This window comes from Leuciscus leuciscus, assembly GCF_965113295.1.
Source record: "Leuciscus leuciscus genome assembly, chromosome: 19".
Taxonomy (NCBI): domain Eukaryota; kingdom Metazoa; phylum Chordata; class Actinopteri; order Cypriniformes; family Leuciscidae; genus Leuciscus; species Leuciscus leuciscus.
Genome location: NC_138743.1, coordinates 33936854 through 33964617, shown reverse-complemented (window position 1 = coordinate 33964617; position 27764 = coordinate 33936854). Strand labels below are relative to the sequence as shown.

At 33.7% G+C, this 27764-nt stretch overlaps 1 protein-coding gene across 2 annotated transcripts in view; it reads left to right on the top strand.

The window, feature by feature from the left end:
* The window catches only part of nbas (NBAS subunit of NRZ tethering complex), a 187830-nt gene that overhangs the window by 28851 nt on the left and 131215 nt on the right, over positions 1-27764 (top strand). For both annotated transcript variants that reach the window (XM_082147804.1, XM_082147805.1), the window contains one exon: positions 27026-27104. In XM_082147804.1, coding sequence (XP_082003930.1) covers positions 27026-27104 — 79 coding nt within the window. The remainder of the gene's footprint in view (positions 1-27025; positions 27105-27764) is intronic.

Here is a 27764-nt window from a genome sequence, read left to right as displayed (position 1 = left end):
TGCTGCATCTGGTCATTTTGAAGAAACAAAAATGAAATACAAAATTTTATTTTAAGGTCTTTTTTCATAATATAACTTCAAATATGCAAAAAAAATAAAATAAAATAAAATATATATTTATAGGCCTAGGCATCAGAGATCACAATATGCATAGTAAAAAAAAGAAAAGAATGACAAACATCATCAGTTATCAAAAATTGAATTGCTTGAGGAAAGACCATTTAAATCTACATTGGGGTAAAAAATACAGACCGTCCGGCAGCAACAGTTCAAAAGCAGAGGCGAGAATATCCTCTTATCATTCATAATATAATTTTTTTTACTTTCTATGCTTGGTTATGCAGTCCCTAACAATTTACTTGCCATTGTTATGTGTCATTGCACACACACATACATATCTATATTACTAACAGACCAATGTCGCTCTACACTGGCCGAGAGGGGACTCTCGGAACGATCTCTATCTATACAAGAGGGGACTTGGCTGCAATGGAGCTGTGTGTGTGTGTGTGTGTGTGTGTGTGAACAGTGAAGTGAACTGGCAGTGAAGTCTGTCTTCATTATGTAACTATATATATATAGTATATTATATAGTATATTATATATTACGCCTTTTATCATTCATAACATTATTTTTCTTATTTAACGCTTATTTTCTCTCTTCATAGATACTTTCTATGCTTGGTTATGCAGTCCCTTTAGGGTTTATAGGATTAATCAAACAGAAATAGCTCTTTAAGGTAACGATTTCAGGTCACTATAGTGACCTATATTTAGTATAGCGTAAAGCATACTTTATACAGTGAATAATGATTTTATTAATCAAAATGAACTTCGCGTCCCCAGTTGGATGGTAAAGAACGATACGTGTTTGGCTGCTTTGTACATTTCTTGCCATCACAAACACACTGTAAAGATTTTGGAGGTCAATCTCAAAATGTTATGTCGACTTGCTGCACTGAACATTTTTAGTTGGTTCAGTTGAAATATATGAAGTAGGGATGTTCATTTAACATTTTGTTTTCTGACTGAAAGCTGATGGTTGTTAACCAGTCATCATCAGTTAACTGACATGATTTGAAGGTTAGATTAGAATTAAATGGACTTAGAATAGAATAGTCTGTGACCGATTCAAATACCTAAAAAATGTAGATTTACATGTGCAAATAGCAGCATAAACAACAGAACATGAGGATTCACACATCAAGCACCCGCAGTGCTTCTGTGAACACAGTAAACCAGAATAAAAGTGTATATATAACTGTATATATAATAAATAGGCCAACTTAAATGAACAATTAACAAAACTAAAGTGCAATAAATAATACACGCTTTAGGGTCTGTTTACACGACATCATTTTCAACTGAAAACTGAAAACGTTTTGGCCGTTCATTTCAACGAAAATGCCATTTTGGGGGCCTGACAATGCAAGCTTTTGAAAACGAGTTTTTGTGAGCTCATCTAAAGTGAGGACTAGTTATGCCTTGTAAAGCATTTATAAAGGAGATTTAAAGGCTGTTAATATTTCTATGTTCTCTATCACTGTGTGTGTTTGTTCCCTTTTTCTGTTTAGAAGATAACTGAGTCTTTAAATCTCCTTTATAAATTATTTACAAAGCATAACTAGTCCTCACTTTAGATGAGCTCGCAAAATAGTGAACTGACCACTACTAAATGCTTTATAACTCCCTGAATCTACTATATTTACTCACACTTTCTAAGTGATCTTATTAATCACTGTAAACACCTAAATAACTGGTTTGTAAATAATGCTATACTTCATTTAGAAATGATAAATTGATAATTAATATTTAATAAAGTATGAAAATGCAATTATTAAACACATTATAGATATGCTTCTAACTCAATAATACAGCGTTTAAAGGTGTATTTATAAACTGCTTATTAATGTCTGCTTTATGAATAATGATTTATCTGTTTACCAATGCTTAACTAATGATTAATAGGATGCAGTTATTATAAAGGGTTACCATATATATTATATTATATTTCTCATAATATAACTTCAAATATGCATTTTTTTATATATAAAAAAAAAAAAACATGCCAAGAGGGGATCTGCAACTCAATGTCATAATTATAATGTAATTATTATTATATTATTAAGATATTAATAATGTGACTGATAGTATTGGCTGCCTATTAATTAAAACATAATTTCTACTCTTAAAAAAAATCAATAGACATGTCCTTATTTTTCTGTTTCCTTTGTTTCTAGGATGTTGATGTACAGAGATATTCAGTGTTTGAAATATTGCTAAATTTAAATGCAACCAAACATATGTCGTTCGTTACCATCCAACAGTGGACCTTTCTTGATCTAATTCAAAACTTTTGAGTTGACTTGCTGCATCTGGTCATTTTGAAGAAACAAAAATGAAATACACAATTTTCTTTTAAGGTCTTTTTTCATAATATAACTTCAAATATGCAAAAAATAATAATATTTTAAACATGCCAAGATGGAATATCATCTCTGAACGATTTCTACCTATACAAGAGGGGACTCGCAATAGCCTGCAATGGAACTGTGTGTGTGTGTGTGTGTGTGTGAACAGTTAAGTCTGTCTTTATTTTGTAACTATAGTTACAAAATAAAGACAGACTAAATTGAATTGAATTGCTTGAGGAAAGACCATTTAAATCTACAACGGGGTAAAAAATACAGACGGTCCGGCAGCAACAGTTCAAAAGCAGAGGCGAGAATATCCTCTTATCATTCATAATATCATTTTTTTACTTTCTATGCTTGGTTATGCAGTCCCTTTAGGGTTTATAGGATTAATCAAACAGAAATAGCTCTTTAAGGTAACGATTTCAGGTCACTATAGTGACCTATATTTAGTATAGCGTAAAGCATACTTTATACAGTGAATAATGATTTTATTAATCAAAATGAACTTCGCGTCCCCAGTTGGATGGTAAAGAACGATACGTGTTTGGCTGCTTTGTACATTTCTTGCCATCACAAACACACTGTAAAGATTTTGGAGGTCAATCTCAAAATGTTATGTCGACTTGCTGCACTGAACATTTTTAGTTGGTTCAGTTGAAATATATGAAGTAGGGATGTTCATTTAACATTTTGTTTTCTGACTGAAAGCTGATGGTTGTTAACCAGTCATCATCAGTTAACTGACATGATTTGAAGGTTAGATTAGAATTAAATGGACTTAGAATAGAATAGTCTGTGACCGATTCAAATACCTAAAAAATGTAGATTTACATGTGCAAATAGCAGCATAAACAACAGAACATGAGGATTCACACATCAAGCACCCGCAGTGCTTCTGTGAACACAGTAAACCAGAATAAAAGTGTATATATAACTGTATATATAATAAATAGGCCAACTTAAATGAACAATTAACAAAACTAAAGTGCAATAAATAATACACGCTTTAGGGTCTGTTTACACGACATCATTTTCAACTGAAAACTGAAAACGTTTTGGCCGTTCATTTCAACGAAAATGCCATTTTGGGGGCCTGACAATGCAAGCTTTTGAAAACGAGTTTTTGTGAGCTCATCTAAAGTGAGGACTAGTTATGCCTTGTAAAGCATTTATAAAGGAGATTTAAAGGCTGTTAATATTTCTATGTTCTCTATCACTGTGTGTGTTTGTTCCCTTTTTCTGTTTAGAAGATAACTGAGTCTTTAAATCTCCTTTATAAATTATTTACAAAGCATAACTAGTCCTCACTTTAGATGAGCTCGCAAAATAGTGAACTGACCACTACTAAATGCTTTATAACTCCCTGAATCTACTATATTTACTCACACTTTCTAAGTGATCTTATTAATCACTGTAAACACCTAAATAACTGGTTTGTAAATAATGCTATACTTCATTTAGAAATGATAAATTGATAATTAATATTTAATAAAGTATGAAAATGCAATTATTAAACACATTATAGATATGCTTCTAACTCAATAATACAGCGTTTAAAGGTGTATTTATAAACTGCTTATTAATGTCTGCTTTATGAATAATGATTTATCTGTTTACCAATGCTTAACTAATGATTAATAGGATGCAGTTATTATAAAGGGTTACCATATATATTATATTATATTTCTCATAATATAACTTCAAATATGCATTTTTTTATATATAAAAAAAAAAAAACATGCCAAGAGGGGATCTGCAACTCAATGTCATAATTATAATGTAATTATTATTATATTATTAAGATATTAATAATGTGACTGATAGTATTGGCTGCCTATTAATTAAAACATAATTTCTACTCTTAAAAAAAATCAATAGACATGTCCTTATTTTTCTGTTTCCTTTGTTTCTAGGATGTTGATGTACAGAGATATTCAGTGTTTGAAATATTGCTAAATTTAAATGCAACCAAACATATGTCGTTCGTTACCATCCAACAGTGGACCTTTCTTGATCTAATTCAAAACTTTTGAGTTGACTTGCTGCATCTGGTCATTTTGAAGAAACAAAAATGAAATACACAATTTTCTTTTAAGGTCTTTTTTCATAATATAACTTCAAATATGCAAAAAATAATAATATTTTAAACATGCCAAGATGGAATATCATCTCTGAACGATTTCTACCTATACAAGAGGGGACTCGCAATAGCCTGCAATGGAACTGTGTGTGTGTGTGTGTGTGTGTGAACAGTTAAGTCTGTCTTTATTTTGTAACTATAGTTACAAAATAAAGACAGACTAAATTGAATTGAATTGCTTGAGGAAAGACCATTTAAATCTACAACGGGGTAAAAAATACAGACGGTCCGGCAGCAACAGTTCAAAAGCAGAGGCGAGAATATCCTCTTATCATTCATAATATCATTTTTTTACTTTCTATGCTTGGTTATGCAGTCCCTTTAGGGTTTATAGGATTAATCAAACAGAAATAGCTCTTTAAGGTAACGATTTCAGGTCACTATAGTGACCTATATTTAGTATAGCGTAAAGCATACTTTATACAGTGAATAATGATTTTATTAATCAAAATGAACTTCGCGTCCCCAGTTGGATGGTAAAGAACGATACGTGTTTGGCTGCTTTGTACATTTCTTGCCATCACAAACACACTGTAAAGATTTTGGAGGTCAATCTCAAAATGTTATGTCGACTTGCTGCACTGAACATTTTTAGTTGGTTCAGTTGAAATATATGAAGTAGGGATGTTCATTTAACATTTTGTTTTCTGACTGAAAGCTGATGGTTGTTAACCAGTCATCATCAGTTAACTGACATGATTTGAAGGTTAGATTAGAATTAAATGGACTTAGAATAGATAGGTGTCTGTGACCAATTCAAAAACCTAAAAAATGTAGATTTACATGTGCAAATAGCAGCATAAACAACAGAACATGAGGATTCACACATCAAGCACCCGCAGTGCTTCTGTGAACACAGTAAACCAGAATAAAAGTGTATATATAACTGTATATATAATAAATAGGCCAACTTAAATGAACAATTAACAAAACTAAAGTGCAATAAAGAATGGACACTTCAGGACATAATTTTCAATTTTCACCTGACAATGCAAGCTTTTGAAAACGAGTTTCAAAGTGCAAGGTTTTGAAAACGATGCCTTTACCATCTGCATGTAAACAACATAAACGTGAATTTGTGAAATTGGTATGTCATTCCAACCCGGTCACACTAAATGTGTCTCTATAGCACACATTGTGTTTATTGTGCAATTTACACGCGAAAAGGAGTTTCTGTGTGCATATGATACGCATGGGTGGGTTTAGGGTAGGTTTAGTAATGGTGTGTAATATGTAATATGTATTATATGTTTGGTTAGGATTAGTGTTGTAGGGTGCATGACATGTGTATTCACCTTATTTTCCACGAGGGTGACGCCATTACGTTCGTTTTGTCATCTTACTTTGGGCTGAGAGGGACCTCAACTTCCGTCTGAAAGGACGCTAGTTTCTAGACGTAATTCTATTGTTCTAACGGTAAAATATGTCAAGTATTATATGGTCAGTTAGGGGCTGCCATAACAATTGGATTAAGAGGATAGAACAATTTAACCAACAGTGTTACGAACACAATGTAAAGCGATCGGAATGTTGTGGTGTACTTTACGATTTACACCCGGATGTGCCGTGTCAGTTTAGCGGAAGTCGGATGACAAATTGCGGAAGCGCAAAGTATTAAAAGTGGGCGGGGCGGAATAAGGTGAATTACACGCAATAAAGTGCTATCATATGAATGTATTAAATGCATGAATAAGCCTTTCTGCATCTGACAGGGATAAATAAGTTTGAATTCTGGCAATATTTTTAAGATGGAAAAATGCAGATTTTGAAACCATTTTGATATGGGCATCAAATGACAAATGCGGATCAAAGATAACACCTAGATTTCGCACTTGTGATGCTGGAGACAATAATTCAGAATCAGAAAACAGACTTAGACAGTTATGTTTGTGCAAATCTGTCAGCATACCAAAAAGTAACAGTTCCATTTTTGATTTGTTAAGCTTAAGATAGTTGTCATGCATCCATACCTTTATTTCTTCCAGACATACGGTAAGAGCTGTAATTGCGAGATTTGGATCAGGGAGTGAGCTAACATAGATCTGCATGTCATCAGCATAACAAGGAAAAACCCCGTACCGTACTTTCTAATAATGTCACCAAGCGGCAACATATAGATGCAGAACAAAGTAGGTCCTAGTACTGACCCCTGCGGGACGCCCTGCTGTACTAATGTTGCCTCCGATTTGTTCTTCCCCAAATAAATATACTGCAAAGAGATGCCAGAGGTGCCTAACAAAACACGCAACCTGTCAAGGAGGATGATATGACATATAGTGTCAAAAGCAGCGCTAATGTCTAGCAGAACCAAAATGCTGCAAGCACCCATATCAGCAGAAACATTAGGCGTTTCTCAATAGCAAGTACGCACAGTTTGGACTTGCCAAGTCCAGCTCAGGAGAATGACTCCCGAGGACGCGAGTCCGGTAATTCTGCTAATGGAACAGCACGTTCTTCAAAGCGTCAGTCAGCTCGCTCTGCTACTCCGGTTATCTCTGTATGTACATTTTAGGCAACAATAAAACAAAATATGTTATAAAACACCACACTGCCTCTTTTCGTTTTCATTTAAAGAAATCTTAAACATTATAGCCACACAAATGGTGATTGCCTGGATCTCACAACCTGGATCAAATTTTCATAAATCTTTATAAATAAACCACAGATTTGAGCTTTAAACAACTACATTCTCGCCTGAAAAACTCTTAAATTTACATTTCGTGACACAGTAACAGTAGTATTATATGTCAACTGTAAATTAAAAGATGGCGCTTCTTATGTTGTCATTCCCCTTGTAGCACGCGCAAGTGACGATTCTCTGTCAACCAATCAACGTCCTGCAGTTAGTCTAGCTCCACCCTTTAGTACCATACCACTGTGCTGGTACCCCAACGGAAGGGTACCCAAAAAGTGTTAAGGTTCGGCTTTTTGGTACCATTCACAACTTTTGACAGTGGAAACGGAAATAAATGCATACCGTACCGTACCGTACCGCTCAGTGAAAACAAGCCATTAGAGATTAGAGTCGAATCTTCCCTAACAATTTTTAAGTCTCTTTTAAAAAGGTATTTGTTTTCTCTGGCGTATTGATTTTTTTTTTTTTAAATGTATATATTATATTATATTTTTGTGTATTAGAGTGTGTATATTTAGGATACGTATTTAGTTGTCTTGTACAGCACTTTGGCCAGTCTTGTGGCTGTTTTAAATGTACTTTATAAATTAATTAAACTTGAAACCACTGATTGTAATAATACATCAAAATTCTTACTGTCAGTTAACCGGTTAGTCATAGTATTCTCAATGTATTTTAACACTGGCTCTTTAGTTGAACCATCTGAATATTTTAAATGCAACAATCAACATAAAATTGAGTTTTGACCTTTGTGTATTTTTTTTACAGTGTATTTTTTAGGGCAATAAACCCAGACAGCAACATAGTGTTGGCCCAGATCCGGCCCACATCCGGGCTGTGTGGATTCCAGATGTGGGCCAGATCCAGGCCGATACTATGTAGCTGTCTGAGACTGGTGTTTTAGTGTTATTATGAACATCGCCATCACATTCAGAGATACTGCTAAATGTAAAAGCAATCAAACGTGTCATTCTTTATTATCAAACAGTGGACAAAATAAGTAAATTTGTGTAATGAAATGAATATAACATGTGCATGCATACTGCTGCTGCTTATCTTTAGCATGTACACTAACTTGTGTGGAAATGGGCATGGAATGGTGAAAAAATGCTGACCTAAAAATTGTTACACTTAATTTAAGTGATATTACTTAACATTAATGAACCAACATACAATAAAACTACCAAAACACATCATTCATGTCTCAAATTAAGGCATTCTTTCAGAACTCTAGTGAAGGTTTCAGCCAACAAACATAAATTAAATATACAAAACAAAAAACACACAAACAACAGGCAGCAATATGCACTATTTTCTGCTGTTCAGAATTCAATGCAGTTTATGTTACATGGTTCATGTTTACATTAATGTACAAACAATGTACAAATACAAATGTATTTGTATAGATGGTGATGAAAATGAAAGACTAAGACTTGTGTATGTGTTTAGCTACATCTTATTTTTTCTGATTTAAAAAAATAATATTTCAGAATAATATATATCAATGTGGTATACGGTAGAAATATTACACATTTCAGTCTAGCTTAGGTTTTTAAATTAAATAACACAGTCTTGGAAATAATATGTAAGCATGTGCAAATAAGCCTGTATAGTAAATCAAGTTCTGTTGGTCTTTGTGTTTAAGTGAGAAATTAATTCATTTAAATTGAAAGATCTCAATGTTTATAAGATCTTTCAATTATGTTTAACAGTTTTGAGTGTATAAAAGAGTGTATAAAAATGGGCTCTGAGTTTTGGCAGTGGTTGTGTCTAAGTGAAATATGTAGTTTGGAAGATGTAGTCACTGAATGCATTAATACAACATTGAATGACACAGACATTTGCAACACTTCTACAGTAATACCGTAGTAAAATATATTCAGAATCTAAAAAATTAAATACTATCAAAACAATTAGATGTAGCTGAACACATACAGGTATTAATCTTTCAGTTTCATCACCATCTATAAAAAGGGGAAACTTGGGGGGAAATGTGTACTGTACTGTAAACAATGACCATGTAACATATAATGTTGTGAATTCTGAACAACTGAAAACAGCAGAAATATTTTATAATGCTTCCTGTTATTTGTGTTTTTTTATTTAACGTGTGTTTTTTGGGGGGAAAACCTTTTCTAGTGTTCTGGAAGAATGAGTTGATCTGACACATGAATGAAGTTTCAGTGCATTTTGAATGTGAAATGAACTGCTGTCAAGCTGTAAGTTGGTTTGGAGAAGATATCATGGTCTTTTAACCTGACATCATTTAAGACATCATTTAAGACTGTGGTATAAATGATTGAATGATTTAACCATAACTCATTACTATCCTTGATTTCTAAAATAGGTATTTTTCATGTGTATGTAGACTAGGGTGTGTGATATTGAGTTGTTGCACTTCCCCCCCACACACAATTTACATATCAATGCAGGAAGGCCTTAAAGGCCAGTGTTTTTCTTAGGTGAGAGCCAACAACCCCCAGAGTCCTGTTACCAATATCTGTGCAACTTCTCAAATACACTAGAATAAACTAGAGAAAACGCTGGGATTTACCCTGCCAAATTTATTTTGTAAAGTTTTCTTTTGTAAAAATGTATTTAAAAAATAAATAAAACAAGAATTACACTATCTACTGTTCACTGCAGTTAATGTTACATTATCCACGTTTACAATACTGTACAAAAATATGAAACTGAGATTAACACTTGTATAGGTGTTTAGTTAAATATAATTTTTTTGTTTTTGTTTTTTTTAGATTCAGAATTTAAAACATCTGCAAATTGGCCTGTATAGAACATAAATGTCTGTTGGTGTTTGTGTTAAGTGAGAAATAAAAAAAAAAATTTGCCAAAGCAATAATAAATGATCCACAGTTTGGCTCACATAAGCCCCGTTCACACAGAGATTCCGGAAAATACACTGATAATTTGTCCCGCGATTGTTTGATTTCTGTTCATTCACACTCCCAGGGATTTTCTGAAATCAGTATTATATATTATAATATAATATTTAAATATAAAATCTTGTTTACTTGTTTAGCACTATGTTCGCAATGAAACTAAATTAATGATTATTCCAAACACAAATAAAATGTAAGTTTCCCAATTCTAAAGTCACTTTTTCAAAACTCTCTTCACACAGTGATCACACCTTCCGTCTATGTGAGCTAAACTGTGGATCACTGCTTTGAAAGATGTCATTGAATGCATTTTGTTCCATTTACATTCATTATTCTTAAACACAAACACCAACAGAACTTTATGTTCTATACAGGCTAATTTGCACATGTTTACATACTCTTTTTAAAACTGTTAATAATAATAGTACTGTTAAACTGTTAAAAATAACAAGTAATTTCAATCACATTGAAATAGATATTCTGATTCTAAAATATAATATAATCAAAATAATTAGATGTAAGTGTTAGTCTTTCATTTTCATCACCATCTATACAAAAGGGGAAACTTAGGAATATTTTAGTACAGTAATGTTAAAAAGTTAGTTTGTTAGTATACTTTACTTTATTGCCCTTTTTCAGGAAATTTGTCTTGGACTCAAAGCTGCATTAGTACACAACATATACATACACACACAAACCAAAAAGAGTTTTAAAAAAACGGCATTACTACATCTTGCTATTTAACATATTAATAGATACAGGAATAAATGATTTTTTTGTAACGGTTCCTCTTACTCAGTGGGACTCTATACCCTCTCCCTGATGGCAGAAGCTGATACATTGGAAATAAAACATGGCTTGAATCACTCACTATTGTCTGTGCATTTTTTTTTTAAATCCACGATTCGTAAATTGATTGAAGTGATGAGTACTCTCTTACACCCATAACTTAACATTGCAGTTTTCACAAGACGTACAAGCTGTGATTTTAATTGGACCAAAAGATTGCCATATGAAGTGTGCATCCAATAATTTAAAAGACTACCTAAAACGGCATAATGAAATAATTGCATAATTCTCTGATTTACACCAAACAGCCTAAGTCTTCTTAAAAAATACAATCGTTGCCGGAATTTTGAACAAAGATAATCAATGTGGGCTTTCCAAGTAAATGAACGATCAATGACCACACCTATATACTTATAGGTATCCACCTGCTCAATATTATCATAGATGATAACTGGGCTGTAATCAAAAAGGATCATGTAACATCAACTGCAGTGAATTATAAACAGTAGATAGTGTCATTCTTGTTTTATGAAAGCATTTTACAAAAGAAAACATTGTGTAATGCTCCTGTTGTTTGTGTTTTTTTTTTTGTTTTATGAGTGACAAAGTGTGTTTGTTGTTTAATCTTTTCTAGTGTTCTGGAAGAATGAGTTGATCTGAGACATGAAGTTTCAGTGCATTTTGAATGAGAAATGAACTGCTGTCAAGCTGTAAGTTGGTTAGGAGAACTGAGTGAAGAGTTTTGAAAATGTACCTAAATATTGAGAAATGTGTCCTAGTGATTGTAAAAACCTGTAATTTAATTTAATTTGGCAGGGTAAATCCCAGCGTTTTCTCTAGTTTATTCTAGTGTATTTGAGAAGTTGCACAGATATTGGTAACAGGACTCTGGGGGTTGTTGGCTCTCACCTAAGAAAAACACTGGCCTTTAAGGCCTTCCTGCATTGATATGTAAATTGTGTGTGGGGGGGAAGTGCAACAACTCAATATCACACACCCTAGTCTACATACACATGAAAAATACCTATTTTAGAAATCAAGGATAGTAATGAGTTATGGTTAAATCATTCAATCATTTATACCACAGTCTTAAATGATGTCTTAAATGATGTCAGGTTAAAAGACCATGATATCTTCTCCAAACCAACTTACAGCTTGACAGCAGTTCATTTCACATTCAAAATGCACTGAAACTTCATTCATGTGTCAGATCAACTCATTCTTCCAGAACACTAGAAAAGATTTTCCCCCCAAAAAACACACGTTAAATAAAAAAACACAAATAACAGGAAGCATTATAAAATATTTCTGCTGTTTTCAGTTGTTCAGAATTCACAACATTATATGTTACATGGTCATTGTTTACAGTACAGTACACATTTCCCCCCAAGTTTCCCCTTTTTATAGATGGTGATGAAACTGAAAGATTAATACCTGTATGTGTTCAGCTACATCTAATTGTTTTGATAGTATTTAATTTTTTAGATTCTGAATATATTTTACTACGGTATTACTGTAGAAGTGTTGCAAATGTCTGTGTCATTCAATGTTGTATTAATGCATTCAGTGACTACATCTTCCAAACTACATATTTCACTTAGACACAACCACTGCCAAAACTCAGAGCCCATTTTTATACACTCTTTTATACACTCAAAACTGTTAAACATAATTGAAAGATCTTATAAACATTGAGATCTTTCAATTTAAATGAATTAATTTCTCACTTAAACACAAAGACCAACAGAACTTGATTTACTATACAGGCTTATTTGCACATGCTTACATATTATTTCCAAGACTGTGTTATTTAATTTAAAAACCTAAGCTAGACTGAAATGTGTAATATTTCTACCGTATACCACATTGATATATATTATTCTGAAATATTATTTTTTTAAATCAGAAAAAATAAGATGTAGCTAAACACATACACAAGTCTTAGTCTTTCATTTTCATCACCATCTATACAAATACATTTGTATTTGTACATTGTTTGTACATTAATGTAAACATGAACCATGTAACATAAACTGCATTGAATTCTGAACAGCAGAAAATAGTGCATATTGCTGCCTGTTGTTTGTGTGTTTTTTGTTTTGTATATTTAATTTATGTTTGTTGGCTGAAACCTTCACTAGAGTTCTGAAAGAATGCCTTAATTTGAGACATGAATGATGTGTTTTGGTAGTTTTATTGTATGTTGGTTCATTAATGTTAAGTAATATCACTTAAATTAAGTGTAACAATTTTTAGGTCAGCATTTTTTCACCATTCCATGCCCATTTCCACACAAGTTAGTGTACATGCTAAAGATAAGCAGCAGCAGTATGCATGCACATGTTATATTCATTTCATTACACAAATTTACTTATTTTGTCCACTGTTTGATAATAAAGAATGACACGTTTGATTGCTTTTACATTTAGCAGTATCTCTGAATGTGATGGCGATGTTCATAATAACACTAAAACACCAGTCTCAGACAGCTACATAGTATCGGCCTGGATCTGGCCCACATCTGGAATCCACACAGCCCGGATGTGGGCCGGATCTGGGCCAACACTATGTTGCTGTCTGGGTTTATTGCCCTAAAAAATACACTGTAAAAAAAATACACAAAGGTCAAAACTCAATTTTATGTTGATTGTTGCATTTAAAATATTCAGATGGTTCAACTAAAGAGCCAGTGTTAAAATACATTGAGAATACTATGACTAACCGGTTAACTGACAGTAAGAATTTTGATGTATTATTACAATCAGTGGTTTCAAGTTTAATTAATTTATAAAGTACATTTAAAACAGCCACAAGACTGGCCAAAGTGCTGTACAAGACAACTAAATACGTATCCTAAATATACACACTCTAATACACAAAAATATAATATAATATATACATTTAAAAAAAAAAAAATCAATACGCCAGAGAAAACAAATACCTTTTTAAAAGAGACTTAAAAATTGTTAGGGAAGATTCGACTCTAATCTCTAATGGCTTGTTTTCACTGAGCGGTACGGTACGGTACGGTATGCATTTATTTCCGTTTCCACTGTCAAAAGTTGTGAATGGTACCAAAAAGCCGAACCTTAACACTTTTTGGGTACCCTTCCGTTGGGGTACCAGCACAGTGGTATGGTACTAAAGGGTGGAGCTAGACTAACTGCAGGACGTTGATTGGTTGACAGAGAATCGTCACTTGCGCGTGCTACAAGGGGAATGACAACATAAGAAGCGCCATCTTTTAATTTACAGTTGACATATAATACTACTGTTACTGTGTCACGAAATGTAAATTTAAGAGTTTTTCAGGCGAGAATGTAGTTGTTTAAAGCTCAAATCTGTGGTTTATTTATAAAGATTTATGAAAATTTGATCCAGGTTGTGAGATCCAGGCAATCACCATTTGTGTGGCTATAATGTTTAAGATTTCTTTAAATGAAAACGAAAAGAGGCAGTGTGGTGTTTTATAACATATTTTGTTTTATTGTTGCCTAAAATGTACATACAGAGATAACCGGAGTAGCAGAGCGAGCTGACTGACGCTTTGAAGAACGTGCTGTTCCATTAGCAGAATTACCGGACTCGCGTCCTCGGGAGTCATTCTCCTGAGCTGGACTTGGCAAGTCCAAACTGTGCGTACTTGCTATTGAGAAACGCCTAATGTTTCTGCTGATATGGGTGCTTGCAGCATTTTGGTTCTGCTAGACATTAGCGCTGCTTTTGACACTATATGTCATATCATCCTCCTTGACAGGTTGCGTGTTTTGTTAGGCACCTCTGGCATCTCTTTGCAGTATATTTATTTGGGGAAGAACAAATCGGAGGCAACATTAGTACAGCAGGGCGTCCCGCAGGGGTCAGTACTAGGACCTACTTTGTTCTGCATCTATATGTTGCCGCTTGGTGACATTATTAGAAAGTACGGTACGGGGTTTTTCCTTGTTATGCTGATGACATGCAGATCTATGTTAGCTCACTCCCTGATCCAAATCTCGCAATTACAGCTCTTACCGTATGTCTGGAAGAAATAAAGGTATGGATGCATGACAACTATCTTAAGCTTAACAAATCAAAAATGGAACTGTTACTTTTTGGTATGCTGACAGATTTGCACAAACATAACTGTCTAAGTCTGTTTTCTGATTCTGAATTATTGTCTCCAGCATCACAAGTGCGAAATCTAGGTGTTATCTTTGATCCGCATTTGTCATTTGATGCCCATATCAAAATGGTTTCAAAATCTGCATTTTTCCATCTTAAAAATATTGCCAGAATTCAAACTTATTTATCCCTGTCAGATGCAGAAAGGCTTATTCATGCATTTAATACATTCATATGATAGCACTTTATTGCGTGTAATTCACCTTATTCCGCCCCGCCCACTTTTAATACTTTGCGCTTCCGCAATTTGTCATCCGACTTCCGCTAAACTGACACGGCACATCCGGGTGTAAATCGTAAAGTACACCACAACATTCCGATCGCTTTACATTGTGTTCGTAACACTGTTGGTTAAATTGTTCTATCCTCTTAATCCAATTGTTATGGCAGCCCCTAACTGACCATATAATACTTGACATATTTTACCGTTAGAACAATAGAATTACGTCTAGAAACTAGCGTCCTTTCAGACGGAAGTTGAGGTCCCTCTCAGCCCAAAGTAAGATGACAAAACGAACGTAATGGCGTCACCCTCGTGGAAAATAAGGTGAATACACATGTCATGCACCCTACAACACTAATCCTAACCAAACATATAATACATATTACATATTACACACCATTACTAAACCTACCCTAAACCCACCCATGCGTATCATATGCACACAGAAACTCCTTTTCGCGTGTAAATTGCACAATAAACACAATGTGTGCTATAGAGACACATTTAGTGTGACCGGGTTGGAATGACATACCAATTTCACAAATTCACGTTTATGTTGTTTACATGCAGATGGTAAAGGCATCGTTTTCAAAACCTTGCACTTTGAAACTCGTTTTCAAAAGCTTGCATTGTCAGGTGAAAATTGAAAATTATGTCCTGAAGTGTCCATTCTTTATTGCACTTTAGTTTTGTTAATTGTTCATTTAAGTTGGCCTATTTATTATATATACAGTTATATATACACTTTTATTCTGGTTTACTGTGTTCACAGAAGCACTGCGGGTGCTTGATGTGTGAATCCTCATGTTCTGTTGTTTATGCTGCTATTTGCACATGTAAATCTACATTTTTTAGGTTTTTGAATTGGTCACAGACACCTATCTATTCTAAGTCCATTTAATTCTAATCTAACCTTCAAATCATGTCAGTTAACTGATGATGACTGGTTAACAACCATCAGCTTTCAGTCAGAAAACAAAATGTTAAATGAACATCCCTACTTCATATATTTCAACTGAACCAACTAAAAATGTTCAGTGCAGCAAGTCGACATAACATTTTGAGATTGACCTCCAAAATCTTTACAGTGTGTTTGTGATGGCAAGAAATGTACAAAGCAGCCAAACACGTATCGTTCTTTACCATCCAACTGGGGACGCGAAGTTCATTTTGATTAATAAAATCATTATTCACTGTATAAAGTATGCTTTACGCTATACTAAATATAGGTCACTATAGTGACCTGAAATCGTTACCTTAAAGAGCTATTTCTGTTTGATTAATCCTATAAACCCTAAAGGGACTGCATAACCAAGCATAGAAAGTAAAAAAATGATATTATGAATGATAAGAGGATATTCTCGCCTCTGCTTTTGAACTGTTGCTGCCGGACCGTCTGTATTTTTTACCCCGTTGTAGATTTAAATGGTCTTTCCTCAAGCAATTCAATTCAATTTAGTCTGTCTTTATTTTGTAACTATAGTTACAAAATAAAGACAGACTTAACTGTTCACACACACACACACACACACACAGTTCCATTGCAGGCTATTGCGAGTCCCCTCTTGTATAGGTAGAAATCGTTCAGAGATGATATTCCATCTTGGCATGTTTAAAATATTATTATTTTTTGCATATTTGAAGTTATATTATGAAAAAAGACCTTAAAAGAAAATTGTGTATTTCATTTTTGTTTCTTCAAAATGACCAGATGCAGCAAGTCAACTCAAAAGTTTTGAATTAGATCAAGAAAGGTCCACTGTTGGATGGTAACGAACGACATATGTTTGGTTGCATTTAAATTTAGCAATATTTCAAACACTGAATATCTCTGTACATCAACATCCTAGAAACAAAGGAAACAGAAAAATAAGGACATGTCTATTGATTTTTTTTAAGAGTAGAAATTATGTTTTAATTAATAGGCAGCCAATACTATCAGTCACATTATTAATATCTTAATAATATAATAATAATTACATTATAATTATGACATTGAGTTGCAGATCCCCTCTTGGCATGTTTTTTTTTTTTTATATATAAAAAAATGCATATTTGAAGTTATATTATGAGAAATATAATATAATATATATGGTAACCCTTTATAATAACTGCATCCTATTAATCATTAGTTAAGCATTGGTAAACAGATAAATCATTATTCATAAAGCAGACATTAATAAGCAGTTTATAAATACACCTTTAAACGCTGTATTATTGAGTTAGAAGCATATCTATAATGTGTTTAATAATTGCATTTTCATACTTTATTAAATATTAATTATCAATTTATCATTTCTAAATGAAGTATAGCATTATTTACAAACCAGTTATTTAGGTGTTTACAGTGATTAATAAGATCACTTAGAAAGTGTGAGTAAATATAGTAGATTCAGGGAGTTATAAAGCATTTAGTAGTGGTCAGTTCACTATTTTGCGAGCTCATCTAAAGTGAGGACTAGTTATGCTTTGTAAATAATTTATAAAGGAGATTTAAAGACTCAGTTATCTTCTAAACAGAAAAAGGGAACAAACACACACAGTGATAGAGAACATAGAAATATTAACAGCCTTTAAATCTCCTTTATAAATGCTTTACAAGGCATAACTAGTCCTCACTTTAGATGAGCTCACAAAAACTCGTTTTCAAAAGCTTGCATTGTCAGGCCCCCAAAATGGCATTTTCGTTGAAATGAACGGCCAAAACGTTTTCAGTTTTCAGTTGAAAATGATGTCGTGTAAACAGACCCTAAAGCGTGTATTATTTATTGCACTTTAGTTTTGTTAATTGTTCATTTAAGTTGGCCTATTTATTATATATACAGTTATATATACACTTTTATTCTGGTTTACTGTGTTCACAGAAGCACTGCGGGTGCTTGATGTGTGAATCCTCATGTTCTGTTGTTTATGCTGCTATTTGCACATGTAAATCTACATTTTTTAGGTATTTGAATCGGTCACAGACTATTCTATTCTAAGTCCATTTAATTCTAATCTAACCTTCAAATCATGTCAGTTAACTGATGATGACTGGTTAACAACCATCAGCTTTCAGTCAGAAAACAAAATGTTAAATGAACATCCCTACTTCATATATTTCAACTGAACCAACTAAAAATGTTCAGTGCAGCAAGTCGACATAACATTTTGAGATTGACCTCCAAAATCTTTACAGTGTGTTTGTGATGGCAAGAAATGTACAAAGCAGCCAAACACGTATCGTTCTTTACCATCCAACTGGGGACGCGAAGTTCATTTTGATTAATAAAATCATTATTCACTGTATAAAGTATGCTTTACGCTATACTAAATATAGGTCACTATAGTGACCTGAAATCGTTACCTTAAAGAGCTATTTCTGTTTGATTAATCCTATAAACCCTAAAGGGACTGCATAACCAAGCATAGAAAGTATCTATGAAGAGAGAAAATAAGCGTTAAATAAGAAAAATAATGTTATGAATGATAAAAGGCGTAATATATAATATACTATATAATATACTATATATATATAGTTACATAATGAAGACAGACTTCACTGCCAGTTCACTTCACTGTTCACACACACACACACACACACACACACACACACACACACACACACAGCTCCATTGCAGCCAAGTCCCCTCTTGTATAGATAGAGATCGTTCCGAGAGTCCCCTCTCGGCCAGTGTAGAGCGACATTGGTCTGTTAGTAATATAGATATGTATGTGTGTGTGCAATGACACATAACAATGGCAAGTAAATTGTTAGGGACTGCATAACCAAGCATAGAAAGTAAAAAAATTATATTATGAATGATAAGAGGATATTCTCGCCTCTGCTTTTGAACTGTTGCTGCCGGACCGTCTGTATTTTTTACCCCGTTGTAGATTTAAATGGTCTTTCCTCAAGCAATTACATTCAATTAAGTCTGTCTTTATTTGGTAACTATAGTTACAAAATAAAGACAGACTTAACTGTTCACACACACACACACACACACACACAGTTCCATTGCAGGCTATTGCGAGTCCCCTCTTGTACAGGTAGAAATCGTTCAGAGATGATATTCCATCTTGGCATGTTTAAAATATTATTATTTTTTGCATATTTGAAGTTATATTATGAAAAAAGACCTTAAAAGAAAATTGTGTATTTCATTTTTGTTTCTTCAAAATGACCAGATGCAGCAAGTCAACTCAAAAGTTTTGAATTAGATCAAGAAAGGTCCACTGTTGGATGGTAACGAACGACATATGTTTGGTTGCATTTAAATTTAGCAATATTTCAAACACTGAATATCTCTGTACATCAACATCCTAGAAACAAAGGAAACAGAAAAATAAGGACATGTCTATTGATTTTTTTTAAGAGTAGAAATTATGTTTTAATTAATAGGCAGCCAATACTATCAGTCACATTATTAATATCTTAATAATATAATAATAATTACATTATAATTATGACATTTAGTTGCAGATCCCCTCTTGGCATGTTTTTTTTTTTTTTTTTATAAAAAAATGCATATTTGAAGTTATATTATGAAAAATATAATATAATATATATGGTAACCCTTTATAATAACTATCCTATTAATCATTAGTTAAGCATTAGTAAACAGTTAAATCATAATTCATAAAGCAGACATTAATAAGCTGTTTATAAATACAGCTTTAAATGCTGTATTATTGATTTAGAAGGATATCTATAATGTGTTTAATAATTGTATTTTCATACTTTATTAATTATCAATTTATCATTTCTAAATGAAGTATAGCATTATTTACAAAGCAGTTATTTAGGAGTTGTCAGTGATTAATAAGATCACTTAGAGTAAATTTAGTAGATTCAGGGAGTTATAAAGCATTTAGTAGTGGTCAGTTCACTATTTTGTGAGCAAAAGTGAGGACTAGTTATGCTTAAAGCATTTATAAAGGAGATTTAAAGACTAATTTATCTTCTAAACAGAAAAAGGAAACACACACAACACAACACAGTGATAGAGAACATAGAAATATGAACAGCCTTTAAATCTCCTACATAACTAGCATAACTAGTCCTCACTTTAGATGAGCTCACAAAAAATAGTGAACTGACCTCTACTAAATGTTTTATAACTACCTGAACTACAGTAGAAATACATGTTAATAAAGCATTTATTAACACACTAAGTAACTATTACTATATGTCTGAATAATAAGTGTATGATGTATGAATGTACATTGAAATAGTTGAATCATTTACTCACACTTTCTAAGGGATCTTATGAACCACTGACAACTCCTAAATAACTGCTTTGTAAATGATGCTATACTTCATTTAGAAATGATAAATTGATCATTAATAAAGTATGAAAATACAATTATTAAACACATTATAGATATGCTTTTAAAACAGGAATAAAGCATTTATAACTGCATTTATATACTGCTTATTAGTGTATATTAATGCTTTATAAATTAATTAACTGTTTACTAATGCTTAACTAATGATTAATAGCGTGGAGTTATTATTAAGTGTTACTGAAAGCTCCTGAACTAAGCAGTTAAACAGCAGCTCTACAGTCTCAGAGCCTCTCTAGGACAGCAGCCATTCAGACAATAGAGAAGTGTGAACGACGTGTGTTAATGGGCCACTGCAGTTCCTGCTCCAGCCTACAGGAGCGCTGCTGAGTATGGACTTAAACACACACACACATGTAAGTCCCCACTTGGTCAAAAATGTAAAAAATTAACCAGAGCGTGTTTTAGCTGATTTTAACATGTTTTAAAGCATGACCAACAGGGGACTTGAAAAATGTCCCCACTTGGCTCGACGGTCCCCTGTTAGTGAGTGTGTAACGACACCAAGGTCCCCTCTTAGATAGATAGACGAGTACACACACACACACACACACACACACACACACTCATTGTAAGTTGGGTAGATGTGATATGCTTAACTGCATAATTTGAGAATGATCTAGTCTGTTGCTCAAACAGCTGTCTAGAGGAAGCCCTTTTTAAACAGGCTGTTTGAATGCGTACATTTATAACATTTATTTTGTCAAACTTTTAGGAGTACAGAGCTTTCTGATGCCTTTCATCCCAAAAATTATTATCCCCTTGAGAGGGAATGAAGTATGAAAGCAGCGAATCATTTTCATGAATAAAGATCCATTTTATACTATTTAAGGGAAATATTTTGTGGAGTTAAAATAATTAAACAAATAATTGTCTTTTAATTTGTCACTGTATTAAAGCAAAGAAAATTATAAAAATATTATCTTGGAAATTATTTACTTGAAATATTTTTGAATAATGCATTGCTGGGTCTATATTTTGTTTCTGTCCACTATTAGAGTGATTTTTAGATGTATAAACTTACTTTGTAGATTTATTTATTTGTGGATAAATTGGTAAACAAATCAATGTATAGATACAGTTTTGATTTAATCTAACTGTATAAACCGAAATGGAAACATTTTAGAATTTTTGAAAGTGTTCTGAAGTACCTTTATTTGGTATTAAAAAATATTATGTTAAACATACAGTACAGGCCAAAAGTTTGGACACATTACTATTTTTAATGTTTTTGAAAGAAGTTTCTTCTGCTCATCAAGCCTGCATTTATTTGATCAAAAATACAGATTTTTTTTTTTTATATTGTGATATATTATTACAATTTAAAATAATTGGTTTTCAATTTATTATACTTTAAATTATCATTTATTTCTGTGATGCAAAGCTGAATTTTCAGGATCATTACTCCAGTCTATCACATGATCCTTTAGAAATCATTCTAATATGATGATTCATTATCAAAGTTGGAAACAGTTCTGCTGCTTAAAATTGTTTCATAACCTGTGATACTTTTTTAGGATACTTTGATGAATAAAAAGAAAAAAAAAAGAAAAAAAAAGAAGCAAATGTTTTAAAAATAGAAATCTTTTGTAACAACAATATACACTACTGGTCAGTAATTTGGGGTCAGTAATTTTTTTCTTTCTTTTTTTGAAATAAATCAATACTTTTATTCAGCAAGGTTAAATGTGTTAAATTGATAAAAAGTGATAGTAAAGATTTATATTATTAGAAAATATTTTTTTTAATTTTGAATAAATGCAGTTCTTTTTAACCTTTTATTCATCAAATATATTAGGCAGCAGAACTGTGTCCAACACTCATAATAAATCAGAATATTAGAATGATTTCTAAAGGATCATGTGATAGACTGGATGTCACATGTGACACTGAAGACTGGAGTAATGATCCTGAAAATTCAGCTTTGCATCACAGAAATAAATGATAAATTAAAGTATAATAAATTGAAAACCAATTATTTTAAATTGTAATAATATATCACAATATAATTTTTTTTTTTTCTGTATTTTTGATCAAATAAATGCAGGCTTGATGAGCAGAAGAAACCTCTTTCAAAAACATAAAAAATAGTAATGTGTCCAAACTTTTGGCCTGTACTGTAAATAACTTAACTTGATATTTTTGGCAATTTTGTTAAATCTTTTTTTGTCCTCGCAAATTTTCCATAGACCCTTTCTGCACCCTGGGGATCCTCGCACCCTAGTTTGAAAACTAGCTCTCACTAGCATATAGATGGTACTAAAAGCCACAAAACTCATATTTAAATTTCATGGCATCTTCAAAAGTTGGACTATTTTTAATTTGACTTAATAACTTTTTAAAACTGAATTATCCTGAATAGTTTTACCGTGCAATCTGCCCAAGAGCTAAAGCACAGCATGCTCTCAGCACGCTAATTAAAGCACCACTGCTAAAATGTAATGATAAAAAGAAAGAAAGAAAGAAAAAAAACGTACAGATAAACTAGTCGACCTCACTAATGCGCTAGTTGGTTGTTGGATGTGACCCACCCCTAGTGGATGTCTTCATAAAGCTCATGAGGAAGTTAAATTCAGTGGAAGAGATCTCGGAGACAACACAGATGGGAAGGGAGAGAAAGAGCGGGAGACAGATAAAGAGAAGCGAGAGGAAGAGGTGTAGGATAAAATTAAAGCCATTTATAGATTTATTTCTAATCTGCATAAGGTAATTTATGCCTCTGTTGTGCTTTGCCCAGGAGGCCCTAATGAAAGAGCCCTCGGTTGAACACAAATTATGAACGCTCACACACTCGATAGGGTGGAGGGAGGGAGATATAAACAACAAAAAAAATCATAGATTGGCTAACATTTGCTGTAAACACTGCACTAATCAAAACACACTTGTTTACACACAGAAAAAATTGCCTAATTTTTCATAGCATAACTCAGTTAAACGCGCGCACACACACTTCTCTTCATGCATATCACACAGAACTGTATCTAATTTGCACTTAATTACTGTACGCTTCCGCCAGCGGTTTGACACCAGAGTGTGTGTGTTTGTGTGTTTACTCCTCAGGCTGTTTGTTTTTACGCAGTCAGCATATTTAATGTGTGTGTTAATATGGCTGTTTATGAGTGTGTGTCTGTCTGTCTGTCTGTAATGATGCATGATGTCCTTTTCACTCCATTGAGGGAGAAAGAGCGATTGATCAAGAGAAAACCAATACAAAAAAAAAGGGGAAATGGTGGCGGGACATATAGAAAAAGAGAAACAAAGGCATTTAGCGAGCGAACGAGAAGATAAAAGCGATGAAGAAAGAAGATAAAGAGTGACATAGACAGGCACATCAACATTGAGACTCTAATGTGCACTTCAGTTTCTCCTGACATTCAGCTGTGGGAATGCAACAGCAAAAAAGACAATCATCATTCTGTTAATTTCTTTTTAACTACGCCACCATTATAGCAATGGGGTGGTATCGATCAGACCGCTGGGTTTAGTTGAAGAGGTGTGTGTGTGTGTGTGTGTGTGTTTGTTAGAAAGCAATAGAAAGTTCAATTCTCTTCTTCTTTTACCATCACGGTTTCATATTTTGATAGTGATTCCCCTTAACAATGTCTGCCTGTCAGTCAGGCTTCAGTCTTGCAGAGATACTCTCTGTTGAAGACGACACCGCCCGCAGTTAATTCAGCTTCAGCACAGACTGCTTTCAGATCTACTACAGTTTTCAAGAGCGTTTCAGCCTTATGTGTGCTGCCTTTTTAAAACCTGGTTTATAAAATGTAAAATAAAAAGGGAATGGGGGGTCTGAGACCAGTAGTGACAATGCTTCTGTTTTGCTGTGTTTTTCTTTGCAAATTATATTATCAGCATTACAATCTGAGTAATAGTTTTTGAGACTTGTGATCTTTTAAATCGCATATCACAAGCACTGTACATTATATTAATGAAACTATGGTCAAATTAAACCTTTATGTTTGTGTAAAGTTAATCTCTTTCAGGTTTTGCTTAATGAAAACTAAATCTTTTTTGTTAAATACCATGTAAAAGTGATTCATTTATGTGAAAATCTTTTGTAATTTTGACTAGTTATTTAATAATAATAATAATAATTCATTACATTTATATAGCGCTTTTCTCTGCACTCAAAGCGCTTTACATAGAAGGGGGGAATCTCCTCAGCCACCACCAATGTGGTGACGGCAGCCATATTGCGCCAGAACGCTCACCACACACCAGCTTACTGGTGGAGAGGAGACAGTGATGAAGCCAATCAGTATATGGGGATGATTAGGAGGCCATGATGGACAGAGGCCACTGGGCAAATTTGGCCAGGATGCCGGGGTTACACCCCTACTCTTTCGAAAGACATCCTGGGATTTTTAATGACCACAGAGAGTCAGGACCTCGGTTTTACGTCTCATCCGAAGAACGGTGCTCTTTGACAGTATAGTGTCCCCGTCACTATACTGGGGCATTAGGACCCACACAGACCACAGGATGAGCGCCCCCTACTGGCCTCACTAACACCTCTTCCAGCAGCAACCTGGTTTTCTCAGGAGGTCTCCCATCCAGGTACTAACCAGGCTCAGCCCTGCTTAGCTTCAGTGGGCAACCAGTCTTGGGCTACAGGGTGACATGGCTGCTGGATGAATAGATTTATTGTTCATAATTTGTAACCCTAACTATGTTTCTGACTAACAAATGCCAGATTCAGGGGTTCGAACCTCCCAGATTCACTTGAAAGCTGCATAAACTTATTTAAAAAGCTGGAACAAGATATCATGAATATTTTTCTTTTTGACCTGTTTGTAAACATGTTTGCTCTGAAGATTTCATTGACAGTTCAGTATTCATGGTAATATTGACCTGTTTAGCTGTGATTGGTTGTTTCTTTATTACAATTTGCATGCTGAATTATTATTGGTCTTTTTATCCATCTTTATTGTTGATTAGTCTCTCTCTCACCATTTCTCCCACTTTATTTGGGATTACACTTTTTCTAGCTATCATTTGACCTTAGTTAAATTAGCATTAAAATGTCTGAAGTCAATACTTTTATATATAGATGGATGGATGGATGGATGCGTGCATATGCATATACACTTTATAAAAGTGCGTTTATAAAAACTTAAATATCTTAAAGTATTTCAAGTCTTCGATATTGTCTTCAATTTGAGGCTAGAAAGTCTCAAGAGCCTCAAACTCTTAAGTTCAGTGGGCTTTGAGGCAAAAATGCAGTGTTGCTTGAAATTAAATGACGCATCGCATCAGTACCACCTTAGATATTTTGTCAATTAGCATGTGTCTTGTTAATTGCTCTATTGATGTGGTGTTTTAAACTGTTTCTGTGATTAAGCTCCACTATTTAATGACTCTTTGTTTTGTTGAATTATTGGTCTGAATTTAACACAATAAGTATTAAGGCATTAAACTGCTGTATATTTAGTAAGTAATGTTAGTACATTTCAAACCAGTGCACCTTTTTTCATAACTAGTGACAAATCAATAGCCAATTCCTTTTCTCCTCTCTAAAACAGCCTGCTATGCAATCATGAAATGTTTTTTTTTTTTTTTTTTACACATCCTTAAATGGTTCTAATAGTTTTTATTTTATTTTATTTTAAGTTTGATGTTGTCAATAGTCGGTATGTAACGTTTTGACTCTTCAAAGATGAGCGACCTTCAGCACACTAGTTTTTAAGTGAACTGACAGCAGCGTACCAAATGCTGCGCGCTTTTAAACCCTTGACACGGCATTGAATTCTGCTTTAGTTTCATTACAATCAGTATGTCTGAAATAGAATTGCTCTAGAGTGTGGAGGCTGGAAAAAGAAGTGCTCTAAGCTTTCACTGGTGAGTGTGTTTATGCCTAGGCTATTCTTTCAATCTTCTTTTATCATGTTTGCATTGCGATAACATCCTGCAGTTCAATATTCTCCCCCAGTCCGATGATCTGTCCGTGTGTGCGGGTCTCATTCGCATACAACGGGATGCTCAGGTTTCCGCAGTAATGCAGGGAGAATGAGATGAGATTGTAATTGCCTTCTGTGGGTTTTCACGCTGACTGATACACGCGCGCGCTCGCATGGGCATCCAGGCAATCAGGCAGCGGTCGCCTCACATTAGCCTGTCTTTGATGACCTAATCTGGGTCTATAATGGCTCACTACCCTTTCGGCACTGTTTCGTCCGCTTTTTTTCCTTCAATCTCAAATTGTCCCATTCATCCATATTTCCTTGTAATGCCTTTCATTATATCTGTAAGCCTCTACATACATGTCTGTCAAACCCTCCATCCCTCCCCCCAGAGTGTGTGAAGCTTTATTTCATTCCACCGTTTTCATGGATATTAGTGGTGGCTCTCTGAAGTAGATGTATGCCGATACGCTCCAGATAAGACTGTGTTTGCATGTTTAATCTTGTTGATGTCATGTTCTTTCAGACTGACTCTAGAGCAGAAGGAGCTCTGCAGAAGTAGACTGAAGCTTCTCTGCTATCTGGACCGCTTGGCCACTTATGAGGTAACACTCTCCAAACTTGTACTTTTGCATTAAAGAAAGCTTTAAACTTCCATAATTTGGCTTTAAACGCGATGAATTTGGGTTTAAAAGGGACATATCATGGAAAAAAGGATTTATCTTGCTCAATGTAGAAACATTTTACAATTCAAAGTTTCCTCCCCAGTCCAAACAGACCAAAGCTAAGCTGCACAAACAGCTCATTCAAAAGTCATAATTTTAATTACATCACCTTTACCTACCTAATTCACATATTAAACACTTATACTACCCTAATTTACTTATCAGTACCCATAATCCAAAATGAACACTTATCGCTCTGATAGTTTATCAAGGATGCCTTTTTTTCCCCCCTTCAAAACTCTGTGGCAACACACACTACAAAAAAGACTTCTCAAGTAGTTTTTAATTAGTCTTTTTGGACTAATTAAAAAAATCTGTAGAACAAGATAAATTGACTTGAGAAGCACTGCATAAAATAGACTTGTTTTCAGAGATTGTATCCCGGATACAGTTGTATTTTATTTTTATTTTTTTGCACTTAAAATGATTATTTTTTGATATTTTAACTGGGGGAAAAAACTTGATAAGAATTGTATTTTTGTGTTGCATGTGAGCTGTTACTTGCATTAAGCCACCAATACAAGCGTTTCAATGTTTTTA